Here is a 24,380-nt window from a genome sequence, read left to right as displayed (position 1 = left end):
ATAGCAGTGAGGACAAATAGGGTAGGTTCTAGAAAGTATAAGTTGTTCAGTTGGGCTGGGGCATGGTGGGTCTGAAGAGGATTAGTGGAAGAGATTAGCTAGATATGCTGTAGCGAGATCAGGGAGTGTCTTTGAAAAACGATATTTGGATCATGTCTCTGCCATGATCACACTGCTCTGGGATCTTCCCATGTGTCTTAGGACAAAGTCCCAGCTCCTCTCCGGGGCCCACAAGGTTCTGCATGACCTAGCATAATGATGGGGCAAGTGAACTGGGACTGTATGGGAGTGCAGAGTAAAGAGGTGTGTTAGGAAGTGCAATAGAAATGCGTTTGTTAATTGTCCGGGATGAAAAGGGAGACTAAGTCAACAAGGACTTAAACATTTCAAGGGGAAGATGGTTGTGCCATAAATAGAAATACGATAATGGGAAATAGAAGATTTTGGAGCAAAGACAGAGAGTTTGGTTTTGCAAATAAGTGCTTTTTAAATGATAGCATGACTCTGATCTAGAAATGTCGAGCAGGAAATTGAGATAGAGAGCTCAAGTCTTGAAAGAGAAATTGGGTTCGGCATGAGATTTGGGTTTTGGAATCAGGCACAGGATGATTGTTGAGGCTTCATGAATAAATGAGACTGCAAAAGCTGCAAAGAAGGGGTCCAAGGACACCTCGGGGAACAGACGCTGAAGGGATGGGAGGGAAAGGAAAGTCAGAGAAGAATAAATGTTTTAAAAAGTAAGGGAACTGGAAATGGGTTATATAAATGGAAACTCAACAGAGAAGGGAGTTTCATAAAGGACCAGGTGATCCCTAGTCTCACAGTCTCATAGAAAACAGGACGGTGAGGACTGAGAAAAGATACTGGATATGGAGATCAATGGCCACTGATTTCCAAGAAAGCGGTTGCTTTGGTTTTATCCTCCGACCTGGCCTTGGACAGTGGGGTTACATTTGAGAGGCAGAAATGACAGGAGACGATGCTCCAGATACCAGACCTTTCAGAAACTTTCAACTCAGCTCCTGAGCCCTCCCCAGCTTTCTTCTCTCCTCACTTGCATGGTTTTTCTCTTGGTATCTTTGGTGGCTCCTCTTATGTAGCACCTCCTACGCTAGTCAACCTTTGACTGTTGGATTCTTAAGGTTTGGTTCTGAGTTCTCTCTTTTTAAAAATTTTATTCTTCTCTCACTTTCTTTCCTCTTCCATCCCCTCTTTTTTTCTCTTTCCCCAGGTGATTTTTTAAAAAGGTTTTATTATATTTATTTGAGAGAGAGACAGAGTGAGAGAGAACACGAGCTGGGGGAGGAGGGGCAGAGGGAGAAGCAGACTCCCCACTGAGCGGGGAGCCCAACGTGGGACTTGGTCCCAGGACCCTGGGATCATGGCCCGAGCCGAATGCAGATGCTCAACCTATGGAGCCAGCCAGGCGCCCCCTTCCCAGGTGATCTTAAGTGTTCTCCTGGATTTAAATACCATTTTTATGGTGCACAACAAATTCATACCTCCAGGCCAGATTCTTCTGAGTTCTAGATTCACATATGTGCAGCAGTCTCCCCGCCGAGCAAGGAGCCTGATGTGGGGCTCGATCCCAGGACCCTGGGATCATGACCCGAGCTGAAGGCAGATGCTTAACCGACTGAGCCACCCAGGCATCCCTAAAACAGAAAACTTATTCTCCCCAAACCTGTCACTCCCCCAAATGCATTCCCTTGCTTCCTAATCAAGGGCACGACCGTCCACCCAGTTGCTCATGTCAGAAGCCTCAGTCGTGCTCATCGCTTGTTTCCCTCACTCCCTCCCTGAACTGATCAAGTCCCATGGGTTCTAACTCCCAAAGATACTGCCAAATCATCCCCTGCTCACTCTCTTCCCTGCCATGGTGTCAGGCCAGGCTGCTGGAGCAATTTCTCAATTGCTTTCTCTCATTTGGCTCTTGATTCCCTCCAGTTCCTTCCCCCTACAACTGTGAGGGAAATTATTTTGTTACTTCCCTTTAAAAATTCTCCAACAGCTACTCATTGAATTCAGAATAGACTCTAAGATCCAAAGTGTGGCCTACCTGACCTGGTCTCCACCTACCTCTCCAAGATCATCCTGATTTCATCCTTGCTCACTGTACTTTGACCACAATGTCCTTTCAGCTCTTCAAATAGGCCAGATTATTTCTGCCACAGGGCCTTTTCATATACTGTTTCTTCAGCCAGAACTGCTCTTCTCCCCACCCTTCCCAGAGCTCCTTCTCATTCTTCAAGTCTTATCCAAAATACTCCATCATCAAAGTGGCCTTCCCTACCCACTCTGTCTACAATAGGGCCCCCAGTTACTTTCTATTTCAGCCCCTTGTTTCTTAATAGAACTTACCACAAGTGGTAGATTTCTGTATGTTTCTTTGTGGAGGGGGTCCTATTTCCTTTACCAGAAGGGAAACCGTGTCTTTGTTATCTCTCTAACATCTAGCATGATACTTTCCACAAAGTAGGAGGAACTCAATATATATTTAGTAAATAAATGAAGAATCCTTTCAAGAACACTGGCAACAAATGGAGTGAGGAAAATAGGGCCAGAACTCCCAGAAACCTCTGACTTGAAGGCGGGTTTTCTAGGATGTATTTGTGCATGTCTGCAGAGGGAGTGAGACTGAGGTGGGGAGGAAGAGTGGTAGCTTTATTACAGGGTAAGGCAACCATGGAAGAAGGAAAACAGGATCAAGGGTACAGTTGGAAGGGTAGCCTTGGCAGTGTGGAAGGACGTGTCTTCTACCATAGGAGAAAGATGTGGACACAGTATGAGTGAAGGGCAGCGCTGGGAATGCCTGAGTTGGCTCTCTTCAATTCCAGTAAAGGAGAGAGGGCGGTCAGCTATGGGGAGTGAAAGGCTTAGAGCTTGGGGCAGTGACAGTGTGAGAAGGTGTCAGGGACAAGCCAACAGGAGGTCTACAGAACAGAGGAGGCTCATCCAAGGTTGGAGAAAGGGAATTTGTAGTAGAACTGAGTAGCCAACTTAATCACACATCACTGGCAGTATGAGGGGTGGGCTCTCCAAGGAATTCCCTGAGATTGCAGAAAAAATATTCCTGGTGCAATTTTATTATACGTTCCTAGTTCTTAAATATGTGGGAAAGATTTTAATTTATAATTTTTCTGCAAAATAGCTTAATCCTTTTACAGCAGTTTAATCATAATAAATGGAAGGAGATATTTCATGGTTGATCACAGCAATAATGGTACATTTCATGGTAAACTTTACGTTCTAATAATACAGTAGTCCCCCCTTATCCATGAGGGATACATTCCAAGACCCCAATGGATGCTTGAAGCCACAGATAGTACCGAATCTTATATATACTATGTTTTTTTTTCCCTATACACACATACCTATGATAAAGTTTAATACATAAATTAGGTACAGTAAGAGATCAATGACAATAACTAATAACAATTATAACAATATGCTGTAAGAACAGTTCTGTGAATGTGGTCTCTCTTAAAATATGATACTGCACTCTCCCTTCTTGTGATGATACAATGCCTAGCGATGAAGTGAGATGAATGAGGTAGGCGCGGTGACATCGCGTTTAGGCGAATACTGACCTTCTGACCGAACGTCAGGAGGAGGACTGGCTGCTTCCCGAGCGCAGACTGACCGCAGGTAAGGGAAGCAGTGGAAAGAGAAACCAGGGATAAGGGGGGAACTACTGTGCATTTGAGTTATTCTCCTTGGCTCATGGCTCAGAGAGCGGGTTTTTTTTTTTTTTTTTAAATCCAAAGAATGAGACACAGCAAAGTGATGATGTGCTCAGTGTTTCATTCTGAGTAGAGAAGAATGCCTGCTCTCTCTCATTCTGAATTTAGAGTTGCCCTCCCTCTTACAGGTGTGCTTTGTCAGGGAGAAAAGAACCCTGTGAACTCTGAGAGCGGCCCCCTGGAGCCCCTTGGGGGACGGCAAAGATGCTGCCCACCTTCTCTCTGAGCTGGGTTCCGGCTGGCAGATGACCCCATGTCCGTGGCTGCAGGGGGCTGGAATGGTTGGCAGCCTTGCTCAGGTGCAACCAGTTCCTCCACTCCAATTTCAAAGTCTCTCAGGATGTTGCTTGGTTGGAAGCATAGACATAGCCCCTTTGTTGCGGGCCTGGGCTTGAGAAGGATCTGGCAACCGGGTAGCAGTTTTGTCTCGGTCCATGCTGGGGAGCGGGACTTTTATTTCATGCCTGCTGGGAGCAGGTCACTTTTTGTAGCTGCAAGGGGGGCAACTGGGCTCCCTGATGGGGACAGACGGGTTGTGTCAGGGATGAAACTGACATTTCTAAGATGCACTTACAATAAAACGGTGTGAGCCTTCTTTACGAATTCACACTGACCCATCAGCTTGATCCGGCCGCTGACTTTCTAAGCAATGACCAGTTGCCTGCGATGAAACCATCCTCAGGTGAGGCCTGCATAGATGTTCATTGATTTTTCTGGATTTTTAGGCCAAGCTGTCCTTAAAATACCGGTGTGTCTCCGGAACAGTGCAACTACATTATGTTTCTTTTTTTCTTTTCCTAACCCCTGGAATGCCCTGCTAACGATTATCAACGGGTCCTTTGTACCTGAGCTGAGTGGCAGAAGCCCTCGTGGGGCCTATTCTCCCACACTTGTGCCAAACACTTGTGCCTCACTTTGGGCTCACACAGAAGCCCAAAGACACCAGCTCATCAGGGGAGCTCCTGGAACAGCAGCTTGTTTCAGAGAAACTTGAGAGGCCGCCTGTGTGATCTTCGGGGGCTGGAGGAGATCTGCCATATTGGACATAATTCCATTTTGAACCTACTTCCAGAGCTTCAGAGAGATATGCTGGTTAACATGGGCTGAACAGATTAAATTTTTAAAATGTATTTATGTATTTACTCATGTACTTACATACTGATTATTGATCCTTACTTACCGATTTTCGATTATGGTGTTTACAATATCCTTGGAAAGTCTGTGAGGTTTTGAATTTACTTATAAACTAAAAGATATATGAAAAAAATGTCAAATATCTCTTCCAGTGCAGTTGTAAGGGAGATGACTGGTTTCATTAACTGAGAGGATGCCATTCGTCGCCTCGCTTTGTGACCGGAGGCGGAAACTGGCAGACGCATCGTCAGGTCGTAGCCCGACAAGACGGATCGGGATCTGAGAGGGAACGGCCCACCTCAGCCTGCAGCTCCACCTCGGTCGACCTCAGGAACGCGGTAGTTTGAGCTGTCTCTCCCGTTGGGCCATTTACTTGAAGCTGATTTAGCAGATGGGAACAGTTCAGGTAAATTTTTGCCCTCATATTGCATGTACTCAGTTGCAGCCATGCAGGTGAGAAAAGACATTTTCTGAAAAATCTGTGGGTTGCAAATGTTGGTATAAATGTGTGATTGTGGTAGCAAAGGTGGACTGGGGGCCCTTACTGTGTTTAGTCACTGAGAAGTCTTCCTCAGGAATAATGCTGCAAAACAAATGCAAATTCTGGCCCAAGCTTTCTTGATTTTTCTTTCCTCTTCCTTTCTTTTCTTTTTTTGGGGGATGGCAGATGCTATGGTCAGATTGTAGTTTTTTTTTTTTTTCCTTCAATAACAGAATGAATTCCAGACCAGTAGATATAAGCCCGTCCTTCTTCCCTTCAAGTAACAAATCATTAAACATATATTGGCCTAATTTTGAGAATGCAATTATGACTACTAGTTTATAGCTAATTCATTCATGTGAACAAGTTAAGAACATACTATTTGTAGATTTCCAAAGCACAGTATAATCTCCCCATAAGGCGGTCCTTCAACGGAGGACGATTCACATGAGCAGTTTGTCAACAATCTCTTCCCCTACACACTCCTCTCCTCCTGTCGCCTCTTCTCTTCTCTCTGGGCTACTTCCTGAACACCTAGTTTCAGAGTGTGTAGTCTAGAACCTGTGCAGAAATTTGTTCACCATAAACTAGGAGATGAGAAAGGTTTTGGGTGTGCAAATAGCAGACTCTCTCGTGGTGGTGGCATCATATAATGTGGGTGCTGCTGTGGCAGGCAGCTCAGGGCAATAGCATTCTCTGTTGTTTTTCCAGGCTCGTTGTCATGTATGTAACAACAGTAGTGACTAACATTTATCCAGTGCCTACATAGCCTAATCTCGTTTACTACACATAGCAACTTTGTGTTTGGGTAATGCTATTTTCTCAATTTTATAGAGATAGTAAATGATTGCTGAATACCACACCTCTGCTAAATCATAACGACAGGGCTGGAAGCCAGGTTCCCTGACTGTAATTCTTCTGTTCTTTTCCATGCAGTATGTGCTCAATGTTTATGGACTAAAACTGAGCAAAAGTATTCAGAGCCATGTGTGAGAGGACATTACTAATGGAACAGACTTCTTAGGAAAGGCTTCCCCAAAGAGGCTTATGGCTGATATATTTCATACATCCGTGCCATCCAGGTAGGCACAGGACTTGTAGATGCTCCTAACAGCTAGGATGTTTCAGTGGGTAGCAGCTTGGGTATGTGTGTCTCAGTTTTTGCTTGGTGTTTAAAAGGAGAAAAATAATAACAGGAAAGAAGGAGGTAATAGTAGGAAATAACTCCAGGAAGACTTGTTCTTAAATTATTTCAGAATAAATCTAAAGCAACCAAAAAGGAGGAAAATAGTAATAGGAAATAACATCAAATGGAGCTCTGCCTAACAATCAGAAGATCCTCTTTACCTGTAGCTGCCAGTGCCTCAGCCATGAGTTACTTCCCCTTGACCCTCTTCTACTTCCTCTGTCATGAACATCCCTTCAGAACCCAGAACATCTTTTCATCGTAACCCCCAATTCCCAAGCCCCTTCTGTGCTTAAGCTGTGAGTCTGCCATGAAGTATATAGCTTTTTGTTCCTTTTGTTATAAAGGTGCTTCCATCTAACATCCATAACGAAATGTTTTTGCCAACAGTAGCCACCATCTTTGATTGGGCACTGGCTGTGGTCTTGGTACCAGGCCCTTTATTGATTATTCCACTTACTTAACAAACTAGGTGTTGTTATTCAATAGTGTGGAATTGTTTTCCGGGATCAGAGTTCTTTGAATTGTTATTGGCTTTGAGTAGTGCTGATCACACCCTGAATCCCTCCGAAAGTTGGCCTTTGTTATTTTCTTAAAGAAAGGAGGTTAGTACTTAGTATTCAGAATTCACTGAAATATTGTACCTATAAACCACGAATTGCATTTTGATACTTAATGTCAATAATTTGGGCTTTTTTAGTGAAGAGAATTTGCTATTTTTTAACTGAAGTCTAACACTTAGAAACACTCCAATTCAGGACGCTTTCGTTCCTCTATTTATTCTGGATACTTCCATAGTTAGCAAGGTGTCCATTATGTGCAACATGGACAATTTTAACTAGAAAATATCCAGCCACATTTTATTAAGGTCTTGAACAATATATAATAAAAGGTATAGTGTTCTAAATTTATTTTATTTCACACTGGATACCCAGTGTTCTTATGTTCTTCTTATAAGGAATAGAAATAGGGGTGCCTGGGTGGCTCAGTCAGTTAAACGTCTGCCTTTGGCTCAGGTCATGATCCCAGGGTCCTGGGATGGAGCCCACGTCCAGCTCCCTGCCCAGTGGGGAGCCTGCTTCTCTCTTTCCCTCTGCCTGCTGCTCCCCCTGCTTGTGTTCTCTCAGTGACAAATAAATAAATAAAATCTTTATAAAAAAGAATAAAAATAATAAGCACTCTTGTTTGCTTTTTTGTATATTTTTAGGCTTCAATTTCATTAATGACTCAGTTAATATCAACAAACCCACTGTGGACCAACAAGGCCTTTTCCTAGAAGCTTGACATCTTGGAAGATTTTTACTTTGGTATTCAAGACCGGATTTTTTTTTTTTTTTTTAATGGAGACATAATTAGGCCATTCAAAGAACCTGTTAAGTACAGGTTAAGCTTCAGTCAAAATAGCACTACTGAAATGGAAATCAATGAAAATATGTTGCTTCTCCTCTGAAAGTCACAGATATGACCTTTGAAAACCTGCTACGTGGGTTATTCTGGCAAAAGAAATAAGCCGGTGACTAAGTGAGAAGCATATTAAGAGTTTCCCACACACTGTTTAATATACAATACAGCAATTCTGATTAGTAATAAGGAGAAAAGGAAGACTATTGGAAAGAAGGATAAAGAACTGCCAGGCTGAACTCATCAATGACTGCATTTCCATGGGACAGGTGCACCTGAATGTCTCAAGAATTTAAGTATGTTAGAATTATCAAAGAAAAACAAAAACTAAACTTAAATTCAAATTGTTGCTTAATAATAATAAATTATAAATAATAAATAATAAACTGTCTTCCCCTTGCTGGCTAGAAGAGCCTCCTGTTTTCTCAGTTTACACAGTTTATCACACAATGAGTCATAGATTTTCACTTGCCTTCTACATATGAAAGGTATTTTAAGAATGTCACATGACTGCTCTCTTTCAGGTTTTCCACCTTCCTCTTTTCAAAATGTCAATTAATGTGTATGGGGTAGGAGGGAGGGGCTGGGAACCAAATTATTACACCACCAGATTGCTTTGTTATCAATGGCACAATCTTGAAGACATTGACTCTGCTAATTTAAGAAAAAAATCCTACCTTCAGGTGAAGCTATTTCGGATTCTTATTCATTTTACTACTGCTATGTGGCCAATAAATATACCGAGTTCTGTTCAATACAAGCCCTGACAAATTTTCTTTGTCCTTGACAAGAGTTCTAGCTCTCATTGATGTGCTTTTGGTGAGTAGCAGCACAATGCAACAATTGATAACTTAAATCTATATTCCACAAAACAATCATCTTATAAATATATATATTTATTTTTTTAAGTAGGCTCCATGCCCAGCATGGAGCCCAATGTGGGGCTTGATCAGATCGGAGCTGAAATCAAGAGTTGGACACTTAACCTACAGAGTCACCCGGGTGCCCCATAACTTATAAATATTTTGACCACAGTTTAAGAAAAGGATGTATTTTAATTTTGATGACAATCTAGCACTCAACAAATATTACTGATGAATTTTTAGAGAACTTAACTTTGTTGGACCAAAGAGATGGGAAGCTGTTTAGACAATTACAAATGCTGTATATTTTCACAAAACACCCTTTTGGAATGTCTTAAGGAATAAAATAAAAAGAAATATAGTTTATATATTGCAGAAAGCATTCCCCTATCCTGTGACATTCTTATTAGGGCCCATGTTTCAATGACCGTTTTATAAATTCTTTACAATGCAGACAAGATTTTTGCTTTAATGGAAAACTATGCCTTGCTTAGAGCACACCTTTCCAGGTTATTGACTTCTGACTTTATGGGGCTCTGCATTTTTCATGGCTGTTGAACTATTTTGCAACTCTGTAAATTGTAGATAACTGGTAGCATTGCAAAATAATTCTTATCTATAGACATGTAAATAAATTCTGTCTAGGGGAGGTTTAATTGACTTCACTCTCACACTGTGGAAGAAGCCAGCTTTACCTCTGCTTGAATTCATTTCAATATTCTTGATCTTTATATGTTTCTGTTTTTTGGATAGTCCTTTAAACCAGATATAACATTGTACTGGTTCCCTCATTAATGACAAATTTTAAAAAAGGAGTTAAAATCTTTAGCACAGGTCTGTATGTGGCCATGATTTTTTTTATTTGTTTGGCAAACTATCCTTTAATAACAATTTAAATGAAAAGTAGGTTTTTGAGTGGAAAATTTTGAAATTAGGTGTCTATGATCTCTGACCTCACAGATGGTTACCAGTTTTCTCTTTTTCACTTCTTGTGCCATAATTTTACTATAACTTCCATTCAGCTACTATTCCTTTTTCTTAAACCTCAGATAAACTTTTTGATGAGTGGTAAACCGATGCAAAATTGGTCATTTAAAATCTGTGCTCCACAAAGTTAAGAAAAACAAACAACCTTATCAAGATTTTAATCACAGTTTAAAAAAAATAATGTATCCTTATTTTGGCAACAATCTAGCACTCAAGAAATACTTCTGATGATTTATAAGAGAACTTAATTTTGTTGAGCCATAAAGATGGGAAAACTCTTTAGACAATTTTAGTGGTGTATATTTTCACATAACTCTCTTTTGGAAGTTAATGTTTTTATTGAGACCTTTCATAAATGATTCATAGAAATCATTACACTGTATTCAAAGGAAACATTTCACAACATCCAAAAAATAAAAACAGATTTTTATACTTACTGTGCCCCACCAGAGAGCATCTGCATATGTAGAAAACTCTTTATTGGCATCTTTTTCCACAAGATAGACAAGGAAAGATGAAAAAATAAGAACCAAAAATCCTATGTACCAAGCTGTGATTAATTCCTAGATATAAAAGGAATGAAAGACTGTTAGAGGTAAAAAAAAATCTGTGAAAAAGGAAAAAAAAAATCTATGTATTCATTTTACTACTTTTTGGATATTTATGATTGTGTGTGTGTATATATATGTGTATATATATACACATATATATACATATATATATATGCTTATGGAATTTACTTTTTTACTCAGAGGATGTCCCAGTGAACAGAAAAACTTCCTCGGTCTTTTTTTATGGTTGCACAGTATTCTAAAGACATGGGTTTACTCTAATTTATTTGGGGCATGAGGACTTGAAAAACATTATTTTTTATTTGGTAACGCTGACACACAATGTTACATTAGTTTCAGGTGTACAACATCGGATTCCACATCTCTGTACGTTATGCTGTGCTCACCACAAGCCTTCTGTCACCACACAACCGCTGTTACAGTATCACTGAGTACCCCTGTGCAGAGCCTTTTAGTCCTGTGACTTAGTCATTCCACAACTGCAACCCCGTCCCTCCCTCTCCCTTTCACGGATTTTGCCTCTTCTCCCACTCCCCTTCCCTCTGGCAACCATATGATGACTTTTAAATAATCCGTTATATGTTGCGCTTTAACCAACCTCTGAAATGACTAAGTTTGCTTGATGGGTTCATTAAATATTCCACAGCAATCAGCAAAAAACTTTCAGAAGTCTTCAAAGCTTACCTTGCTGTGAGCATAAACCACTGAACCTAGTAATTTCCAAGTGCCTCCCCTTCGGTCCATGCGCACCATGCGGAGGATCTGTAGGAAACGGAGACTTCTGAGTGCAGACGTGGCAAAAATATTACCCTGAGTTTTTGCAGAAACAACTGCTATTGAAGCGATAAGAACAATGGTATCTGAAAGAAACAGGTTGAAGTAGCCATAAGTAGCAGGACGTGGAAGTTTTATTGCTCAAAACAGTGTTTCAGAAAGGTTCGCTTTGACCTCTGTGAGGCACAAATAAACAGATCTTGAGTCCCAGCCTGGAGTGGTGCTACTGGGGATCTGTGACAACTGAAGAGCGAAAGTGCAGAGAACAGGATCTCCTTATTGCCTTGGTTCTGACCCTTTGGCTATTCTATGCATGCAATTCTGAACCTTTTGCTACGTAACCTTGGAAGAACTGGATGGACAATGGCCTTTGGAAAGTTCGGTGTTCCAGGGAGCACGAGGGCTGTTTTGGCTCTGGTTTCATTGGCATTCCTGTCCTCAGCCCTAACACGGTGGATTCCTGCTTGATGCCACAGAGGCATCATAGCTTGAGTGGCTATGAAAGTGTTGCTTGGTATTATCACATCTCTTGTTTTTTTGCCAAAGAAGCCTGTAGCTCTTTTCTGCAAAAAATTTCCTTGTGTTGTGGAGTCTGTGACTTCACATATGCTCTAACAAAGGCCTCAGCTGAGTTGGATATTCTAAGCTCTCTGCATAGAGTCCTCTTTATACCTGGCCGGTCAATTATGTGTAAGTTTGGTGTACAGATTAAATAATAGTACATTTGTTACAATAGAGTATTAATTATATTCACTGTGCATTGCATGGGAATGGATATTTGATGTTTGACATATTGACATTTGACTTCAAAAATATCTGCCCTTTTGTAAGCTAAGAAAGAGAAACAGAGCAGTTAATGAAAGCACAGAAAAGAGAAAAGGGGACTTAATTGCTCCAAGGGCAAATATCTGAGTGATGGGAAGTAGGCTTTGAAGTGGGAGAAGTGAAGTGGGGATGAATGGCCTCCTATGGCAATTTTAAAATAAGTTAACTTGACCTTAACATCCTCAAATAAAATTTCTTTCCTGCTCCAAGTGGGGCCGTGCATGACTGGGCATCCACACTCCAGAGAGGAGTTCCACTTCAAGGGCATTGGATTTATAATGTTTCTGTGATCCTCAGGATTAACTGCTGTATGAATGTGTATTCATCATCCAGCGCGGCCCTTCTCCCTGTACTGAGAGAAGTCTGGTCTCCGGGAGTGGACGGGGCAGATCTTTTGAATGACTCTCCTGGTGCCCCTTCTGAGTCAGGACTTGAAGTGGTTGGCGGTACAAGGATCAGCTGAAGGGCTTTTTCCAATCAGATCTAACCACTATAGGACTTTGTGGGTAGAGAGCCGCAAGCACGTCCTTGAGTTATAGCCCTCTGAAGCTGTTGGAAATGAGAAGGAATTAAATGTGCTGACACAGACACCAAAGACTTATTTTAAGTGAATAAAAAGACAGTTGCAAAGCTGTATGTGCTATGTAATCTTATTTTGATAAAAGATAAATGAACAGGAAAATCATGTGAGAATATATACAGATTATTACGATTAAATCTCTCCAAAGGTACAGAGAATGGGGCGAGTATGTGGGTAAAGGGACTTTTTACTTTCTAAGTTATTAATTTCTGTAATATGGAATTTTATAATAATGACAACGACTTTTGAAATCAGAAAAAAACTTTAGAAAAGAGTTAAGTGTGAAAACATCTCTTGGTTTGCATCATTTGGAGGGATTTACTCCTGAGACAAGTGGTTTACAGACAAAGAGACATTTCTGATATGGCCCTGCTAGATCTGTATTTGTTTTTTTTTAAATTTTATTTTATTATGTATTTGTGTTTATTTCTCATTGTAATCCTGCTTCCTTCCAAGTGTACAAAGGAAAGAAAAAGGAACAATACCTCATTTACTATGTTAAAATATTTGAGATAGTAGAAATAAGTAAATGACCAGTAGGGAAGCAGAAAGTACAGCACTTAAAACTTACTGTGTGCCTGGCACTTTCTTTGGTCCTGTGTTTTCTTTACAAATGTTAATTATTTCATCCTTATAACAACTGTGTTGGTTAGGTCTTCTATAGATCCCATTTTACAGATGAGAAAAGTGAGGCACAAAAAGCACATACTGTATTAGTTTAAAAGAATCAGGTACCGAGCCGTTAGACTACAGCACAAAACGTATGAAGCTATGAAGTTTGTTCATTAGAGAAAACCTATAAAAAGTAAAAGCAACACTGCTGGTTTGAAACGATTTAAAAAATTATGCACACAGTGAATCATAATCTAATTGTTTGAAGTCACAAAATATGCAAAGGTTACTACAGATGTGATTTAACACCCTCATTGTAATTCAGATCAGACGAGAAAGTTGGAGTTCAGTAAAATGAAACCACAGATGAGCGACCAAATGGCAAACGATGAATGCAGTCACAAAAATGTTTCTGGTTGGATTACAGTCCTCCACTGAATTTTGCTGTCAGTACCACCTAGAATATTTCCCAGGCTAAATATTTTAGAAGTTATGATTACTCTTTATTTTTATATATGTATTTATTATTTTTGTAGTCCATTATAGAACTTGTATCCCGAGAACCTAGAACAGAGCCTGAAACATGGAAAGCACTCAATAAATATTTATAGAATGGACTTAGATTAAACACTCAAAGTAGCTTGAGTTTTGTTTTCTTACTATATCAGTGTTTTAATAACTAGAATAAGAATCTGAAATACTCTTAAGTTAATCAAAGGATCACTTCAATATTCCATTTTGAATTCTAGTGCAACACAATAATTCATAGCCATCATCCATTAAAGTTTATCAATCTCACTAAGATTTCCTTTTTATTTTTAAAAGATTTTATTTATTTATTCATGAAAGAATATTTCTCTCTCTAGAGAGAGAGAGAGAGAAAAGCAGAGGGAGAAGCAGGCTCCCAAGGAGCAGGGAGCCCGATGCGGGACTCGATCCTAGGACCCTGGGATCATGACCTGAGCCAAAGGCAGACGCTTAACCATCTGAGCCACCCAGGTGCCCAAGATTTCCTTTTTATAAAATTAGGTAGGGGCAGTTTTCAAAGACGGTGTCATAGGAGGCTCCTGAACTTCCTTCTTCCCATTGATGCACCAAATAAACACTTGCACGTGGAATAATTCCCTGTGAAGGAAACCCAGAGACTAGCTGAGGGACTCCTAAACATCTGGCAAATAAGAAAATACCCACATTGAAATGGGTAGGAATAGTTGGGACATAATCTTGCCTTAAACCTCACTCTTAGCACAGTGCCATACAAATGAGAGGTAACCCCCACATCCCAGTTTCTCCTTGAGAAGCTAAGGGTTTGGACCCCACATTTAGCCTCCTAGGTTTAAGACTCCCACTTGAGGGACAGGCCTTCCAAACAGCTTGCTTTGAAAGCCAGTGGGGATTGCAGCCACAAGGTCCACAAGACTATAGCAAACAAAGAAGCAGTTTTTAATGGGTGTGAGCACCCCTGTGGCTACCACCCCAGGACTCAGTGCAGAAAGAACAGGCAGAAAGGCCCATCTTAGTCTTTCTCTAAAAGGATTATATTTGCATACTTTAAAAAAAGTTTTAATTTAAATTCCAGTTAGTTAATATCCAGTGTAATATTAGTTTCAGGTGTACAATATAGTGATTCAACAATTACCTATATCACCCTGTGATCGTCACAAGTGCCCTCCTTAATCCCCATCACCTATTTTACCATATATGACAACCTGATAGCTAACATCATAGTCAATAATAAAAAAAAAAAGCTTTCTCTCTAAAATAAGGAACAAGATAAGGATGCCCACTCTTGCCACTTTTATTCAACATAGTATCTAAAGTCCCAGCCAGAGCAATTAGGCGAGAAAAAGAAATAAAGGCATCCAAATTGGAAAGGGAGAAGTAAAACCATCACTATTTGCAGATGACATATTATATACAGAAAACTCTAAAGATTCCACCAAAACATTATTGGAACTAATAAATTAATTAAGTAAAGTTGCAGCACACAAAATCAATATACAAAAATAAATTGTGTTTCTATACACTAACAATGATTTCTGAAAAAGACAAATAAGAAAACCCTCTTTACTATAGCATCAAAAAGAATAAAATACTTAGGAATAAATTTAACCAAGGAGGTGAAAGATCTGTTTGGTGACAACTATAAGACACTTATGAAAGAAACTGAAAGAGACACAAGTAAATGAAAAGCTATTCCATGCTCATGGATTGGAAGAATATTGTTAAAATGTCCACACTACTCAAAGCAATCTACAGAGTTAATGCAATCTCTATCAAAATTCCAATGGCATTTTCTACAGAAATAGAACAAACAATTCTCAAATTCCCACAGAACCACAAAAGACACTGAATAGCCAAAGCAATCTTGAGAAAAAAAGAACAAGCTGGAGGCATTATGCTTCCTGATTTCAAACTATATTACAAAGTTATAATAATCAAACCTGCATGGTATCAGCATAAAATAGACACATAGATCAATGGAACAGAATAGAGAGCCCAGAAATAAAACCATGCATACATGATCAATTAACTAATGACAAAGGAGGCAGAAATGTACAATGGGGAAAGGATAATCTCATCAATAAATGGTGTTGGGAAAACTGGATGACCACATACAAATGAATGAAACTGGACCACTATCTTATACCATACACGAAAATCAACTAAAGATGTATTAAAGATGTAAGTATAACACATGACTCCATAAGAGTTCTAGAAGGAAACATAGAGTAGGCTCCTTGACATTGATCTTGACAATGATTTTCTGGATTTGTCACCAAAAACACAAATAAACAAGTGGGACCACATCAAACCAAAAAGCTTCTGCACAGAAAAGGAAAGCAGCAACAAAAGGAAAAGGCAATGTACCATAGGAGAAAATATTTGCAAATCACTTATCTGATAAGGAGTTAATATTCAAAATATATAAATAACTCATACAACTCAATAGTAAAATAACAAATACTCCAATTTAAAAAATGGGCAGAGGAAATGAAGACATGTTATTCCAAACAAGACACACAAATGGCCAACAGATACACGAAAAGGTGCTCAACCTCGCTAATCATGAGATAATGCAAATCAAAACCATAGTGAGATATTACTTCACCCCTGTTAGAATGACTATTATAAAAAAGACAAGAGATAACAAATGCTGGTGAGGATGTGAAGGAAAGGGAACCTTGGAGCACTGTTGGTGGGAATGTAAATTGTTATGTTCATTATGGAAAACAGTATGGAGGTTCCTCAAAAAATTAAAATAGTGGAATATTTTTCAGCCATGAGAAAGAAGAAAATCATAATGTTTGCAACAACATGGATGAACCTTGAGGGTATCATGTTAACTGAGATGAGCCAGACAGAGAAAGACAAATACTGTACATCACTTATGTGTGGAATCTAAAAAAGTTGAACTCATAGAAACAGAGACTAGAATTATGATTACCAGGAGCTGGGGGCGGGAGAAATGGGGAGATGCTGGTCAAAGATTATAAACTTCCAGTTATAAGATGAATAAGTTCTGGGGATCTAATATACAGGATGGTGATTATAATTAATGATACTGTATTACATACTTGAAAGTTGCCAAGAGAGTATATCTTAAATGTTTCACCACAAAAAAGAAATGGTAATTGTGCGATGTGATGGAGGTGTTAGCTAACAATCAGTTTGCAATATATAAGTGTATCAAATCAATAGGCTGTACACCTTAAACTTACACATTGTTATATGTCAACTGTATCTCAATAAGGCTGGAGAAAAATTGGGCAGAGTAGCTTAAGCTGTGCAAATAGTTAATCATCTAAAATGTTTTTTGAAAGAGAGGAGCCTTGTCTTAAGTGAATATACCACATTTTAGTATAAGGTAGAAACTATAGACAGCCCTCAAAGCTCATTGGCTTCATATTCGTTTGTTTATCCATTCATGCATTAAGCAGTTAATTGAATGTCAGATATTATATTAGATGTTTGCATTAGAAATGAATATTCATTAACCCACTAGATCATCAATCTATCACGAATATTTATTAAATCCCTACCATGTACCAGGCATGGTGCTAAATACTTTACATGCATCAGTGTTGTCAATGGGATGATTTTGCCTCCCAGGGGACATTTAGCAATGTCTGGAGACTTATTTGGTTGTCTTAATTGGGAAGGGGATTACTACTGGCATCTAGTGGTAAAGGGGATTACTACTGTCATCTAGTGTAAAGGTTGCTGCAAAGCATCCTACAATGCCCAGACTAGTCCCCAGAAAAAAGAATTACCTAGTCCAAGGGCCAAGACTGCCAAGTCGGGAAACCCTGATGTACACGACTCTATTTAGTACTCCTATGAGCTACATAATATTAGGACCATCTGCTTCTTGCAAACGAAGAACTAAGATTTGCAGTGATCAACTAGCCAAGGCCCAATATCCTAAGTGGCTGAGCTGGACATTCCTTGACTCCAAAGTTGTGCCCTTAAAAGTTATGGTATACCATTCCGTGGATAAAGAAAATCCAGGGTGACATGGGTGGGGTGGGATGGGGAGAAGAGGGTGGGCTGGGAAAGCAACTGGATAATAAAGCTGGAATAAATTATTATTACATGAAGCATTCAGGAGAGAGCAGAATGCAGAAAGAAAATGATACTAAAAACAGATGGTACTTTTATGGATACATCAAGAGAAAATGGGGCTAGAGGAAGAAATAGAACTGTTGTTAATAAACAATGGGGAGCTCCAAAGTGCATGGAAAAAAAAGCAAGTAATCCTGAGTTCTTAAAATCTACTTCTCCCAAAGGCAACACATGTGAACAAGTTGGGAAGTAGTGAAGATAGTTATTGATTACTAGCAGCCCATTAGAAATGTGAAATATAGGCTTATAGGTTCTAGGAAGTAGGTTCACATACTTACTGAATCACTCAGAATGATTTATGGATGAATTCTTGAGATTTGAGGAGACTGCAAAGATTTGAACAAAGTAAATACTGTAATGATATTTAAGACACGTAGGGATTGTAGAAGAGCGTATTATTAGACTCCACTGGAACTTTGCTCCAGTGTTATTTAGTCAGCACAATGGATATAAATTGATCACCTTGGACTTTGTGTAAAAGGGATTAGTCACTGAAATACTGAAAATCCCTCATTATAAGGTAGATTCCTATCTAAGGCTACCCTAACATGGACCCAAAGATTGGGCTAAAGCAAGATCAACCGCATGGATGGAGCTATAAAGTATGATGCTAAGCGAAATAAGTCAGTCAGAGAAAGATAAATACCATATGATTTCACTCCTTTGTGGAATTTAAGAAGTGAAACAAATGAGCAAAGGGCTGAAGAGAGAGAGAGAGAGACAGACAAACCAAGAAACAGACTCTTAACTATAGAGAACAAACTGATGGTTGCCAGAGGGTGGGGGGGGTAGGGGAAATAGATGATGGGGATTAAGGAGGGCACGTGTGTGAGCAGCACCGGGTGATGTATGGAAGGGTTGAATCACTATATTATACACTTGACACTAATGTAACACTATACTAATTAACTGGAATTAAAAGAAAAACTTTAAAAAAAGGCAAGATGAACTGCACACCTGAACTTGATGGGATGTATTTTGTTGCTACAGTTACATGACATAATACATCTATTATGAAAGTGTATTTTACCATACATGGCTTAATTTCAAATCATAATGGGAAGAACTAAATCATATGGATTAAGCAAATCATGGTTGAACACTTTTAAACTAGTAATTGTAAGGACAGATAGATTCTGTAGAGGTAAACCACAAAGGGGGTACCTCTTGATTCCTGGAAACTGTCTGGAGACTTTAGGCTTTTAAAATTTTTGTAAGTCATGTTAGAGTCTCAGAAAGTTTCCCCTGATAGCTAACATAAATTTCCCTCTTGCACTTTAAACTCGTTTCATCTTGTTATCTCTGGGAAAAACAGAAATGCAACAAATAAAATATTCTTCCACCACCTTTTTTGTTCTAAATCCTAGTGGCCTCACTATAAACTAAACTTTGGATGATTTAAATAAAATAAATATGTTTTAAAATTATCAAATAGTAGCTGCTATAAAATATCAATACACTAGACATATGTAGTATAAAGTAGGAAGGAAATTTATTTAATTAGCTAATTATTATTAATGAATTTCAGGTTACTTGAATTTTTGCTCTTAAAATGATGCTGAAATGAATAGTTTAGTACACATACTTTTGTAGGTTAAGGATAAATTCCTAGAGATTGGATTGCTGGGTTGAATGTTGGCACGTTTTGAGTTTTGATATACAAATGCCCTCCAAAGGATGGTACCAATTGTTACTAACAATGTATGAAAGTAATTATTTTTCTGCCTCCTTGCTAATAAAAGTAATGCTAATAAAAATAACAATAGTAATGGTAACAGCTAACACAGCAACAGTTTACTGTGTGATAGATATTGTTCTAAGCATTCTCAGGTATTACATGGAATATTATAAATTTGTAATCTTTGCTAACATGATAGGCAAAAAGGTCACTTATTTTTCTTTACTCATTCTGTATTTCATGTTATTTGGAAGTCAGGGAACTCAAGTCATCTAGAAAGACTTTGCCCAAGATTATAAAAGTATTTTCCTAGATTTTATTTTGGTGTATTTAGATGCTCATTTTGTTAACATCTTTACGTTTACTATTGAGGGGATCCCCTCAATGTTATTCCTTTTTTAAGAAAAATTATCAATTATTCTGAACCTACTTATTTTCCCAGGTAAGTTTCAGAATAAATTTATCAATTGAAAAGAACTTCAAGTTCTGATACAGATTGCATATTAAATTTATAGATTCACATCTTCTCACATCTTCTTTACTGTCTCCCTCATCTCATACCCACTGAGTTGTTTAGCTCCGTCGATCCTGCCTCCAGATTGTCTCACCTGTGTACCTTCCTCTTTCCATTTATCCCATCTCCCCCCTAGTTCAGTCCTATGCTGTCTCCCTCCTGGCCATCCCTGCCATCACTGACCTGGTCTTTACTCTGTCTTTCCATTCTCGAAACAATTTTGTATTTTTTTTTAAGATTTATTTATTTTAGAGAGAGAAGGAGAGAAAGAGAGCACGAGTGGGAGAGGCAGAGGGAGTGGGAGAGAGAGAATCCCAAGCAGACTCCCCACTGAGTGCGCAGCCCCACGTGGGGCTCCATTCCATGACCTTGAGATGAAGACCCAAGGAAAAATCCAAGAGACGGATACCCAACTGACTGTGCCACCCAGGCGCCCCTAAGCTATTTTGTATTCTAATGCAAGATTAAAGTGTTAAAGTGACTATATTCCTTCTCTGATCAAAACCATTTTTTTCAATACCGAGAACAAAGATCAATTGCTGATGCCTGGCATTGAAAGTGCTTTAGAAAATGCTCCTGCTCTGCCTGGAAAAGCCCCTCCTGAAGGCTGCTTTCATACTACTAGCACCCAGAGCTCCGACATGTACTACCACAAGCCTTCCTACCCCGTCATAGCAGTGGTCTGTTTATATGCTAGTCTTTTCCAGGAACTGTAAGAGACTGAAAACATGCAAAAGCACTTATTTGTCCTTGTAACCTAGCTCGGGACCTACTATAGTGTAGGTGTTCAATACTTACTTGATGGATGATTATTTGATGGGTTATTTGCTTACAGTAAGTGAAGAAATAGAATAACATTTTATTATTTCAAGAGCCTTGGAAATATTTTTTCAAATTATTGAAATTCAAATTCAATTTGAATTTGAAATTCAAATTCAAATTCAAATTATTCGAATTCAAATTCAAATTCAAATTCAAATTATTTGAAATAATACACAGTTAAATAACCCATATTTGCAGCTGAGAAGCCGAGGTACGAATATATGAAAGTTAAAGTTAAAAATTCCATATGTTAAAAAAAGCCCCGCATAGACTGAATGTAAAAACAAACCTGGAAAAGATGTTCCTTAAAACATAAAAATATATGAGTAAGAAAACATCCTGGTAGAAAATTGGACAGAAGGCACAAATACAAATTTACCTTAGGAAGAAGTAAAAATGGCCAATACATATATGAAAAGAAGTTCTTTATAATTTCTCGCTTTGAAATTTAAAATGGTAGCAGGTACCAGTTTAATCTATCAAACTGACAAAGTTGATAAAATGAATAGTCAATATCGGCGAGGAGAAAGAGGAAAAGCATTTTCATAGACATTTTGTCTTAGAATAAAATGGTACAACTCTTTGGGGGGAGAATTTGGGCATTATTTGCCCAAAGTATTAACTACTCAAAACCTGTTATTTTCAGTAATTTTACTTCTAGGAATGTACTCTAATGAAAAAAGTGTGGTTGCCAACACAGGTTTGCACAAGAATGCTTCTTATACTATTATTAATAATGTAAAAATTAGATATAATCCAGATTTCTAATAAAAATGGATTTATCAAAAATGATATTGGTTTATCTATTCAGAGCAAGCACTATGCCACTCATCTGCCTCAGCTCCAGAGTCCTGGCTCTGCCTCTTATCAGCTGGGTTACCCAGGTGAAGTTCCTGAACTCTCTGCCTCCATTTCTTTATCTGCAAAATGAGAATCATAAAATTACCTATTTCACAGCTGTTGTGAGAACTAAAGAAGTCGATGCATGTGAAAGATCTCAGCACAGTGCTAATGCATAATAAATTTTACCTAATTTATTATTATTAGTAGTAGTATTACCATGGATAACTATATAACCACAAAACATCATGTTTTAGAAGAATAATTTTTAGATAAGAAAATGTCCCCTCCAATATATCATTATGAAAAGAAGTGATTACATAGCAGGATACAGAGATGATTCCAATTTTGCCTTCAAAGGATTTTGTGCTCTTACAGTATATATAAAAATAAATACCGTAAGTACCTATACCTGCATGCTAATAGGGATTATCTTTGGGTGGTGGGATAATGTGTAAAATTTAGTTTCTTTATACATATCTCTTTTTTCCAAATAATCTATAATAAGCATGCATTGTTTTTGTAATGAGAAAAAGGAGAACGATTTATTTAAAAGAAGCTATGGCCCAGGAAGTTTAGCACATTGACCAGGTAACTTACCAGTGGTGGGAAAGAGAAAGGAAAAGGGCAACATTTACTGACTCATGGGGCTATGTGCAGTGCGTAGTACACAGACTCTATTTCAACCCTTCTCTATAATGGCCCTCCAAGGAGGCACAGAGGTCATAAGTGTGAACTTTGTGTGAGACAGCCCAGGTATTCCTACTTCTGTCCTTTCCTAGCTGTGTAACCTTGAGCCTATTAATCTTGCTGAATCTTGGGGTCTTCACTTGTAAATAAGGGCTAGAACCGTTTTCCTCACATGTCTGTTATGAGGATTACATGAGATAATATACATAAAACTCTTAGTCTGCCTTAATGTGCCTGACATCATGTTAACTCCTTACTTTAAAAGAAAAGTATTTTAGGGCACCTGGGACGTTCAGTCGGTTAAGCGTCGGCCTTCAGCTCAGGTCATGATCCCAGAGTCCTGGGATGGAGCCCCGCATTGGGCTTCCTGCTCAGCGGGGAGCCTGCTTCTCCCCCGGTCACTCCCCTTGCTCGTGCTTTCTCTCTCTTTCTCTCAAATAAATAAATAATAAAATTAAAAAAAAAACTAAAAGAAAAAAGTATTTATACACGCATACATACTTTAATAGATCATAAATTGTTACTAAGAAAGTTAAAGAATCTTATCCAAGATCATTTAGCTAGTAAATGGAGCCAAAAATCAAATCCATGTATGTCTTATTACAAACTGCTTATATTTTATTCCATGTTACTCTTTTGATAACTTTTCTCTAGTAAGAAACCAGTAAACAGCAATGTAGGCAGTCAACCAAGGCCTACATGTGAAACTCCAAGAAGTAAAGTGTTACTAAGAACAGGGAATATATCGGAGCATCTGGGTGGCTCAGTTGTTAAGTGTCTGCCTTCAGCTCAGGTCATGATCCCGGGGTCCTGGGATCGAGCCCCATGTTGGGCTCCCTGCTCCATTGGAAGCCTGCTTCTCCCTCTCCCACTCTCCCTGCTTGTGTTCCCTCTCTCGCTGTCTCTCTCTGTGTCAAATAAATAAATAAAGTCTTGAAAAAAAAAAAGAATAGGGAATATAACGACTTGCAAAGAGCTGGCATTCAGATAAATTTAGCACAAATCTTATAATGAACAACTTTGTATATTTTAGCTTGTCCCAACCAGATAGCAGAATATAACAGAACGGTCAGCCTGTCCTGTCGATGTGGGACCATTTCTGCATGAATTTGTAATTTCTTAGTGCCCTATGTATATCATATGCCAGATGCTTTATTGCCAATAGAGCAGCAAGACAAGGAGGAATTAAAATATGTGGTTCCATTATATTTGACTATGTAGACAACATTCTAAGCTCTCAAAAGGAACAGAGATGTGTGGGACAAAGTGTGAAAGCATAAAGAACATTGAACTATACCTAGTTCAACCATCAGTCGTGCCATTAACTAGTTTTATCACCACTTATCTCTTGGGGCTGGTTTCCATATCTTCAAAATGAGATGCACTGAAGTGGAAAGTGGCAAGGGAACTTTGTAACTCCAAGTTCCTATAATTCTAAGTGGTACATCCTTTGTTGGGACATTGAATGGTTGGATGATGATGCAGCAGTAGGACTATTTTGGAAATGATTTTTCTCATAGTAACTGTTAAGGCACTTATTTCACCCATGCACTAGTTTATTCAACAAATAATTTTTATTGCATGACTGCTAATAAGCCATGCTCTGGAGATAGCGCAGTGAATAAAACAGAAGACTTTTCTGCTATCAAGGAGCTTATGTTCTATTGGGGTAGACTGACATTGGGCAAGTAAATAAATACAGAATACAAAGCCAGGTAGTAACAAAGTGTCTTGAGAAATAAAAAAGCAGAGCAGGCGGTGGAGTCATAGAGGAGAGGGAGTGCTATCAGATGGGTTGGCTAGGGAAGACTTCTCTGAGGAGATGACCTTCGAGCCCTGATCTAAAGAAGTGAGGGTCTGATAATGACCTTATCTAGGAGGAAGTATTCCAGGGAGAAAATATAAAGACCTTGAGGCAGAAGCATGGTCCGTGCATTCAAGGGGAGGGAGAAAGGTCAACCTAGTCTGAACGGAGTGAGGAAGGGAGTGGGCCCTGGCCAGATCGTGGTGGCTTTGGCAAGAGCTTTCGACATCCTTAGAGTTGTGATGGGT

At 38.9% G+C, this 24,380-nt stretch overlaps 1 protein-coding gene across 2 annotated transcripts in view; it reads right to left on the bottom strand.

The window, feature by feature from the left end:
• The window catches only part of KCNQ5 (potassium voltage-gated channel subfamily Q member 5), a 496,856-nt gene that overhangs the window by 88,607 nt on the left and 383,869 nt on the right, over positions 1 to 24,380 (bottom strand). For both annotated transcript variants that reach the window (XM_073905221.1, XM_025890338.2), the window contains exons 4-5: positions 11,052 to 11,227; positions 10,233 to 10,358 (exon numbers count right to left, since the gene is read on the bottom strand). In XM_073905221.1, the coding sequence (XP_073761322.1) occupies positions 10,233 to 10,358; positions 11,052 to 11,227 (302 nt within the window). The remainder of the gene's footprint in view (positions 1 to 10,232; positions 10,359 to 11,051; positions 11,228 to 24,380) is intronic.

The sequence above is a fragment of the Callorhinus ursinus genome, unplaced genomic scaffold (assembly GCF_003265705.2).
Source record: "Callorhinus ursinus isolate GAN/ISIS: 27379988/994484 unplaced genomic scaffold, GSC_fseal_2.0 scaffold22, whole genome shotgun sequence".
NCBI classification, from domain to species: Eukaryota; Metazoa; Chordata; class Mammalia; order Carnivora; family Otariidae; genus Callorhinus; species Callorhinus ursinus.
Note: the sequence above shows the minus strand (reverse complement) of the source record. Positions and strands in the feature narration are given on the sequence as shown.